The sequence below is a fragment of the Sinocyclocheilus grahami genome, unplaced genomic scaffold, assembly GCF_001515645.1.
Source record: "Sinocyclocheilus grahami isolate Dianchi unplaced genomic scaffold, SAMN03320097.WGS_v1.1 scaffold8.1, whole genome shotgun sequence".
Lineage (NCBI taxonomy): Eukaryota > Metazoa > Chordata > Actinopteri > Cypriniformes > Cyprinidae > Sinocyclocheilus > Sinocyclocheilus grahami.
Genome location: NW_015505187.1, coordinates 1,464,602 through 1,474,636, shown reverse-complemented (window position 1 = coordinate 1,474,636; position 10,035 = coordinate 1,464,602). Strand labels below are relative to the sequence as shown.

Genomic DNA, 10,035 nt, shown 5'->3' with positions numbered 1-10,035 from the left:
CGTTTCGCAGTATCTACACCCACAACTATGAGCCGCTTGGTGCTTCTGGGAACTTTCCGAGTTGTTGATGTGCGTTTAACAATATGGCATCATTTTGCTTGGTAATAAGATGAATTCAAATGACCACAGTTTGATGTATTTTATCCAAATGTTTGATTCATTATTTATCTAGCGATTTTAGTGTAAATCTTTGCCAAAAAAAGTATAAATACATCCAGGCAACAAAAAGATGAGATGGTTTCATATCAAACTTGAATTCAGGAAAAGTCATTTAAAATAAAAGCTTACATAATTAAACTTAAACAATAAAAACATGATGAATAAAACAGTATTAATAATTACACTGAATATATCTAACATAAAGTGCCATATTCTCTACATAAAAAAATATATTTTAACAAATTTATCAGCCATATAACTCGTATAAACAATTAGATAAAAAAAAAACTGCTACTCAAAATATTTCTGGTGACCTTGCAACCGTTTTTAGACCCATAGCTGGTATGGTCCATTGGCTCAGGCGGAATATAACTAGACCTTGTGCACACCGGAGCAGTGATGTGGAATCCCATGTCTCTGGCATTCGTGGGAATGGTTTGGTCACTCAAACGGTGGTGGGTCACATTTCTATTAAGTATGTAAAAGCTCTCTCTCTCTTTCGTTCCCACATGTTTACACACTCACGTTTAGAGCATTGCAGCATACATGGCCAAGTCTTTATCGATGACTAATGAAGCTTCTCTTCTCATTAAAAACACAAACGGTTTTTGTTTACTTAAAGCCCACCAGTGCAGCAATTGGCAACGTATTCACCAAAATTATGGTTTCTTAAGTGTATAAATGAGTTGACCCTTTTTCTTAATCTGTAAACTGCAAAATAAGCTCTTTTTACATACGCAATGTCCTATACTGTTTTGGGGTGAGTTTTGGAAGCAACAGATCAGTAGCAATAATATTAGAAGTTCATACTTTTGTGTACCATTAGGAGACATCTACAGTATGAATATATATTCAGACTTTTTCTCCAAAGAGAAGGAAAAAGGTCATGTTTTTCAGTGTTCAAACAGATACAGTGTGACTGAAGCTTTCCAGCATTTCCAGAGTTGCAAAGTTGCAGCACGTTTTTCCTCTTGAACTCCCATAGGTGCTCAGCTGGTGGGACATTTTACAAGTTCTTCTTGCCTTAATTTGAAAAAGGTCACTTCTGTGGGCAGTTTAGACTGTCCAATAGGAGTATTGAGTCAATACGTGGTCCTCAGGACAGGTCCCAGCTGACTTTCTATAATCTGAGATCTACAAAAGCCTTGCACTGCATATGTTGCGTCCATATGTTTGCATGAATTCACAAAAAGTCAGTCTGAGGTCAGTGCATTTTCCTCTGAAGTTCCGGCATCTTCATTATTCATCATAGTCTTCTTCAGCGGGGCTTTCTTGCATAAAGACTGCCTGATGTGCAAAATGAAGCCACTTCCATTTCTGTTTCAAACACTTCCTGTTTCTATCCATTGGCTTCTCGCCTTTCTTTCTTGTCCTTTTAACTCTACCACTCGCTCATTTACAGGTAAACACCTCCGTCTTTTCACTGCAGGTGTTACACTTAACGAAGCAGCACCACTGGAACTTGCAGTTGCACTGCCACACGCGTGTGTACTGATGGGTGTTGTGGCCCCGGCCGCAGCACATCAGGTTGCAGCCATCCGTGTGAGGGGATGTGTGGTTACACAGCCGCCCTCTCGTTCCTGCGCTCCCCGTCGCAGCATCCTCCTCACAATAGTTGGGCGAGCGCTCCAAGTAAACCAAGTCTGTGTCCGTGGGTTTTATGTACCCACGGGACTGCTTGAGACGCAGGAAAGACGGTTGGCGAAAACGCGTGGCTCTCACGGCCTCCACCTCGACTGCAGTGGCATAACGCTCCTTAAGGACGTAGCCGATCTCTCGGAATTTCGGCAGAGTCGTCCAACAGGTTTTTGTGGTACATGAGCCGGAGACACCATGGCATTTACATTCCAGCTTCATCCGTTCCTCTAGAACCTGCAACAGTAGAGAAAAACCCAGTGTTACCAAATGATTCTGCTTTGTTTTAGAAATGAAAGGTAATGTATATATTGTAGTGCTGGGCAACAATTAAACACGATTAATCGCATACAAAATAAAAGATTATGTGTATATAATATATGTGTGTGTACTGTGTATATTTATTATGTATATATACATACACACTTAAAATATGTTATGTTTTCATATAATTTTTTTTTATATATATAATATAAATTATATGAATATAAATTTATACATGTGAATACATGTAAATATTTTCAAAATATATACTGTATGTGAATGTCTTTATATATACATAATAAATATACAGAGTACACACACATATACTGTATTACATAAACAAAAACTTTTATTTTGGATGCGATTAATCGCGATTAATCATTACCCAGCACTCATATATTGACTTATAAAATTAAATAAATGTATACATTGTTTTATTACTTTTATTTGTAATTTTGTGCAGTAATGTGTGTAATGTAAAATACAATTGTAAAATGTAATTATAATTATAAATGTAATGTAAAATATAATTTTTAAAACTTAAAATACAAAGATAAATTGTTAGCAATTTATAGTGCTTTATTACTTAAATTTGTTTACAATATTCAGACATCAATTAAAAATTTATTATATTGCTAACATTTTTATGCTATATTTTATATTTATTTGCAATGCTCAGACCTTTACTAAAAATCATGCTATATATATATATATATATATGTATATATATATATATATATATATATATATATGTATTGTAACAATCCTGAATATTATATTTCACATTTAAAAAAAAAAAGTGGTTTATTTGGTTTTTATTTCCTAGTAAGCCTCGCATAGTATTGTACAATGGGCATGACTTCATCAGAGGCCTCTGAAGCTGTGGTGCGAGTGTTCTTGACATTTTATTTTGACTGTTTTCAGCAATTTGAACCAAAACCCATTATTCAATACGTCCTGAGCAATGTTTCAATGTGCGATGCCAGATATCTGTCAAAAATATGTTTTAGCCAAATCATACCCTGTAATTTTCTCTACCTTCCTAAGGGCCACATCAAAGAACGAGAGAGAAATGTCCATAATTCTCAAGTCCCCATTTATGTATTTGGTTACATTAGAGTTAAAAGCAGAACTATTTGGCTGTTTGATGTGTTACTGATATGTTCAACAGACAGCGGTACGTGATAGTTGACATTTACATGTTTATTTAAATGTTAATATTCCCCTTCAATGAGAAGGATTTGAGATTCAGTAGTAATGTTCCTATGTTTTTACCCCTTAAGTCTTTAATCCCTCTGTTTAAAAGCAGTGTATCACAGTTCATGGTTTCTATTAACTAAATCACATGAAAACATGGTAATTCTTTAATTAAATTTTGTATATAGATGTGTATATGTATACTACTCTACACAACTTTTCTTCCATACCTTTCTTCCTGCTTCGCTATTGTGCAGGTTCATTAGTCTCCTTGCGTTTTTTTTTATCTCTCGGGCGTCCACAAAGCGCCTGGAGAATTCCACTCCGTATTTGACGTCTGCCGAGCAGCCGCCCCATTTCCAGCCCTCCTCCTGGTCGTGATAGCCCTGTTTTTCTCTGTCACAGCCACAGTGGCTCAGTTTGCCCTGACTGCAGGCTGCTGTCACAGCGTGGGCAACAGCTGCTGCCGTGACGGCGTAGGTAAATGCAGCCTCCTTGCTACCTAGGAAGAAGAGAGTAGAACCTCTGAGATGATTTGACACCATTGACATCCCAAAGTTCATGCCATCTTTGTTAGATTTCCCACTCCACAGTGTAGCAACTCCATTTACTAGCGGGGTCTAACTTCTAATGCCAAGCAGCAAAAACACACCTGACTGTAATTTTTAGCCCTAAGAAATGATAAACTGGTTCATGTTTGTTTGATTAGTGATGGAACTAAACTCTGCAGGGAGGTAAATCTCCAGGACTGAGCACTCTTGATCTCAAGATTGATGTAAGGAGACTAAACTGACCCCTGCTGGTCGGCCTTTATGAAAAGAGGTTTGTAAGAATGGACTGACCGCTACAAAGATGTCTATACTGTTATCTCTGTACTAATGCATTAATTAACAACCGAATGTAAGAGTTTCACTTTTAATTAAGAACAAACTGTTGCATTGGTTTTTCCAATATGGTGAATAGATTTCTGAATGATTTAGGTTTGTAGCTGATGGCTTCACATTGATCTTTTTGTGTAAAACCTTACTTAAAACATAAATATTTTTTAAAATGTTATTTTTTCAGTTATTTTCATTATTATTCCATTTTTCTACTTGCTCTCTCTTTATTTATTTTTTATTGTTGTGAAGAGTTGGAACTCTGGTCATCACTTCGCAATTATAGGTCTTGTTCCCCGATTTTAGATGAAGAATAATCATCAAGGTCTGCCAATAATACCGCAATATTTTAGTATACACTGTTTTGCATTTACAGTCTAAGCAGGAAATAAATATGAAATTGCTGTTGTTCTCTTTTATAAGGATAATATCCCTCATCAAGATATGCTGGCAGTGAATCTTGTAAAGGCAACAGTGATTACCCTCTCCATCCTGCAAAATGGAAAAGACCATTAGCGTTGTGGTTTTTCTCATAGCTAAAGCCGAAGTCCTATTACTGATCATCAGGTTTGACTGAGCACAGGATCTTTCCCTTTAGCCAAGAGATCTGAATGCTACAAAGTCTTTGTATAATTTGACAAGTAATGTGTGCCTGGATCTACTGGTGAATTTTAACTACTGTTATTCTAACGGATTTTGTGGGAAAACCCATTGGCCTTTCAGTAAATTTCACAATGGCTATTAAAGAACTTACAGTTAATCCTAAAAGACCCATTCGAAAATTCAATTTTGAGAATTATGAAATTAGATCAAAAGCAAAGCATTTTAGAAGATTTTCTCTACTGTAGCTTTAGTGTGACATGCGTCTTATGTTTGTTTGTTAAATATTTTAGTTAATTTGATTACGCTTTTAACTGGCAATAAAAGTATAGCACACTCAATGTTTAAATCTAGTTTAGAGTCAAAATTGGTGCAGAAATTGAGTAAATAGTCTGTAGATTCCATCCGTTCCTAGATATTGCATATAAAACTCAACTTTTCTGCTACAGTTATACAATACAATGACTTTTCTGTCTCTCACACAAGCAATTTGCGCAACAGAACATAAAAAGCTTCATACGCATTAGGACCCACATATAGAGCTCGCCGGGAAACATACATTTCCTCGAACAAAAGAAATAAGATTATGTTGTGTAGAGCCAACCAACCCCCAAAAGAGTGATTGTTACCAGGACCATTGGATTAAACACAGCCTCGCACCGCACCCTGAACGTAACAAAACATTTCTGACTGAAAGGCAATTTATAAGGGAGTGCTATATTAAAAAAACCCTATTACTGTGTGCTCTCCTGGTTGGGGTTCTCACAAAGTCACTGGTGCCATTTGCATGTGTTTGTAACTGTGCAAATGTTTCGTTGAAAGATTTTTTCAAGTAATTGTGGACAGATTGAGTCCACTTTAACCTCTTGTCGTCTCACTTGTTTCGCAGGGCCACACTCTCACGGAAACAAATCGCAACCATAGCAACGCGTGCACACACACACAAGCACAGCTCACGGGGCTGCACCTACTGACCTACTCTCAGCTCTTGCCCAAAGACGGTCCTCTCGCCAAGGGCAGAGCAGTTCCACCGTCCATAGCGAAACTGATACTGGCACTCGTTGATGCCCAGCTGAGCGCCCTCCCCGATGACGATGATGGCATCTGGGCGGCTCTGGCAGATGGCACGCTGTCGGGGGGCCAGGCCGGGGATCTTGTTGCAGATGATGTTCGCGCCCAAAGCCACGACTGAAGACAAAGCCCTTTGGAGGAGACCAGATACACTGATGTCAGCAGCTGATATAGACCAGGTATTCAAGAAATGGGGACAGTTCACCCAAAAATGGAAATTCTGTCATCATTTACTCACCTCATGTCGTTTTAAACCTGTATAACAAAAAAATCAATGGGGTCCAATGCTGTTTTGGACCCCATTGACTTTCACTGCATGAACAAAAGCAGTTAGAACATTCTTTAAAATATCACCTTTTGTGTTTCTTACAGAAGAAAGAACAACATGAGAGTGAGTAAATGAGAGAATTCTCCTCTGAAATCTCTTCAGCATTTCATTTTCTCGGTTAGTGGACTGCAACTATTTAAGATGCTTAGTGTTTTAGAAGATATATTTATAGTTTGTATAAATCCTTCAAATACCCTGATGATTTAACTGCACTCTGCCAGACAGTTTCCTCACAGACATTTCCATCTTTTTCAATACACCACAGGAAACATTTAAAGGATTGCCTTTACTATAATGAAAGAATTTAAGAGCATCTCATGACTCATTTAAAACAGAACAACAAACAACACAAAGTTCATGAATCAAGGCTTTTACAGGCAACATGAACTTGATTTAAAACGCAAAGGGGGTCCCAAATAATGTCTAAACAGATCAGCAGGCCAACCGTAGACTATTCTACAGACAAAAACCACATACAACAATGCGATCACAGAATATATAGCCCAATTAAAGTGAAACCACACACAAATGTGGATTACTCTTGTAAATCAAGCCGTCTGTTCTGCTGTTCTTAAACAAAGTGAACCCCAGTGTTAGTCTATTGACTAACAATTTAGAGAATACTCTCCAGAAATATATTACGCTATTTTAATGGATTAAACTATTCCTGACACAGTGGGAGATGTTAGTACTAATGATTGAAAGATGAAGTCCCATTTTAGAGCAATACAACTAATGTCCTGATACGAATTTGGAATAAACACATTTGAGCCAAGAAAGTGTGTCCATTCATCAGTCATAATAACAGTTTAGCATTCTCGTTCTTGTAATAAGAATGCTATTTAATAGCATCTGAAAATACAGGGAAACTTTAAAAGGCTTTTTAAATGGAATTCAGCAGATTTCTTTTGGTCTTCATAGGTCTGGTCTGAGGAAAATCCATGAAGAACATTTTGGGATTTAACTAGTCTACAGGCTACCCAATGAACTAAATTTGACAATTTAGAAAGACAAGCACTTCTGTAACAAAACATTCTGTTGACATGGTATTTTAGTCTCCCTCCTCTTCCTCGGTCAAAGGAAAGTCAAAGTCAAAGCTTTAAGTAATGATGACCACTTCTGACCAGAATCTGTTTAAAGTACATTTATGGTCTACGCATACGCTTGAAATGTGTGGCTCAGTAATTTCGCCACAGTCTAAACTTTAGTGCTAATAAAAGGTTCACTCTTTTCTAACCACATCTCGCACATCTTACCCTGTTTTTTTTCCCAAATGCTGTTTTCCAATTACAAGAGTTTGAGATCAGAACAGGATGTTGTAACGAGTAAAACATTATCCTCACACTCTCACAGCAAATGAATGAAAGGTAATCTCATCAATTCTGACTGAATGAACTGGTTTGTACTGGCATGACAAGTTTAGTCTATAACTGGGTGGTATGAATAGTATATAACTGGAAATCTGCTCATTTGAATAATTAATTGCATTAAGAACTTCACCGTAAAAAATACTGTTTTGGGAGGTTTTTTGCTGCCTGTATATAGTTTAATGTAAAGTTTATAACTATTGTGTAACTAACTGATATAACCTTCTTGAACTACTAAAATCTTTTGTATCTCAAAATATACTATTAAACGCCATAATAATACAGATGGTAAAGGCAGATAATGACTAAAAATTCATCAGAACTTGCCTTTTCACCAGCAATGGCTAATAAACATGCAGGTTACCCACACAAAAACAAACACCAGTGCAACACAAGACACTTAAAATGCAATAAACATGAACTAATCAACCGTACTGTGCATAACTGTTACCAAAACCAATAAAAATAACTATTTAAGATAATAACATTTGTGGGAATTTACTCCATACACTTGGCCATACCTTTTTAATTAACGTCAACGTTTTAAAGTAAAAGAACATGTAGTGTTGAATGTAATAGATTTTGTTAGGAGATAAGTATGGTAATTAATACATTTTACTTCTGAAAACCACAATTGTACAGTATTTTACAGTAAATGACATTTAGTGTGTTAATTACACTTACAGTTAATTAACATGTTTTTACTGCACCATTTTATTTTAGTTTTCTTTTAAATTAGGACAATTTTTTTTTACAATGAATGGATTCTGATACATTATTAGTCTTTTTTTTATTTTTTATAAAATATATAAAGTAGTATAATGCTGAATGGCTCGTTATATTATTACGCACAATTCAGCATTTGCTTCTTTCTCAAGCACAAAATGGCTTAAAACATAATTAAAGTACATGCACATGCTCAGTCTCATCGTGTAACACAGCAGGTGCACTAAATAATGCCATTTCCAACATGTGTGGAAATAATGATTTGTTTGCACTCAAAAACCATTCATATCGACTGTCTAATCTTGCAATGCAATAGCGACAATCCCTTTAATTTAACGTTAATTGCGCTTGACTGTTGTGCCCAAAACGCCGACAGGATATAGGTCAGAATAAAAATGAAAGCAGTAAGGTTAGTTCAAACCTACAGGTAGCTGCCGCTGGTGAGGATGAGGAAGATCTGGGGGTAGTAGACTGACAGCAGTGCACCGCAGGATGAGATGCTGCGCATGGTGACATTGAAGAGAGCGCGTGGAGAAAGCGAACTTCTGAGGTTTTGTCGTTACGCTGCTGCTCGGTGAGCTGCGGGCGCGGAGACACGAGCCGTCATCTCCTGCGCGATACGGGCTCATTCAGAGTGTGCTCCCCGCCGCGGGCTGACGGCTGATTTGAGGGGCTTTGGGTCTTGTGTCGGTGCTTTGCCATTGGCAGAGGGGGGGACACTCCAGTCCGCCCACCTTTACGGGCACGGTTGAGTGACATCTCCGCCTTTTTGTGATGCATTGCGCTCAATGTCAGAGTGATTGATGAGACATGGACTGAAATCGGATTCGAAATAATAACTTCTTTTAATAATAATAATAGTCGCACGGTCTGTTGGGAAGACCTTGTTTACTTTTTGTAAGACACAAAAAAAGTGAAAGCCCAGGGTTTATAAAGTGTTCTGCTTTGGCAGACTACAATTCCTTTCAGTAAATGATGCCTGTAGTTTCTCTCATCGCTGTAGATGGCAGGCATGGGTCACCAATCGGAGCTTTGTAACGAGGGTGCGAATTATGAGGGAGTTTGGGGAGGTCTGAGCCCCCTAATTAAGGCGTGAACCTTCTCGACTGAATTCAACATTCAAACGTATAGATCTCTTCTTGTTACACAGTATGCATGTCTAGGTTCAAAAGTTGGGATTACAAGTACAAAATCGCGCAAAAGTAGGTGCTCGAGAAGTCGAATCTCGCGTTAATCTGACGCGGTAACCATAGCAACAGTAGGTTGCTCGAGCGCTTTATTTTAGAATCCGAATCGGGCGATATATATATATCGACAAAACGTGCTAATAATAAGTACAAGTATGTGATTATTTATCGCTGTTACATGTATATCAGTGCAGTGTTTTCTTTAAAAAGTCCTTAGAAACATGTTCCTGTCGTTATGGCGCCAAATCAGATCTGTTGCGTGAGGCGAAACTTCCTGACAAGAAGTTACCTTTAAACCTCGACTCTCCTAAAAGTAGTTGAATATTTTGTAGGCTGTATACAACTAAGCAATAATCTGGCAAGTTACAGACTGTGCTGGAAAATCCATTTTAAGATGGTAATGTGGTTTCTAGCTGGTTTTAGATGCTCATTAACTGGTCATTAGGTGTTCTAGCTGGATTGTTGTTGGTCCAAGATAGTTTACCAGCAAAATAAGACATTTTGAAAGTCAGTTAAGTTCAAGCAACTTTAAAGTTTTATTTTGTGTTCCACATAACAAAGAACGTCATACCGGTATGGAACTATATAAAGGTAAGTGAATTATAAAATACATTTCATTTTTG

The 10,035-nt window shown here is 37.4% G+C and overlaps 1 protein-coding gene across 2 annotated transcripts; it reads right to left on the bottom strand.

Annotated features, from left to right (window-relative positions):
• Positions 1–304: 304 nt before the first annotated feature.
• Positions 305–8,877, bottom strand: LOC107591249 (protein Wnt-7b-like). Of its 2 annotated transcripts, none has more exons than XM_016280366.1 (4): positions 8,651–8,877; positions 5,713–5,935; positions 3,486–3,757; positions 305–2,031 (listed from the first exon to the last, which is right to left on the bottom strand). In XM_016280366.1, exons 1-4 carry the CDS (start codon positions 8,852–8,854, stop codon positions 1,552–1,554), a joined length of 1,179 nt encoding a protein of 392 aa, XP_016135852.1. In that variant the 5' UTR covers positions 8,855–8,877; the 3' UTR covers positions 305–1,551. The 2 variants fall into 2 exon arrangements, with proteins under 2 accessions (XP_016135852.1, XP_016135860.1); XM_016280374.1 differs by having other exon boundaries at positions 5,709–5,935; positions 8,651–8,814.
• Between the last annotated feature and the right edge of the window lie 1,158 nt (positions 8,878–10,035).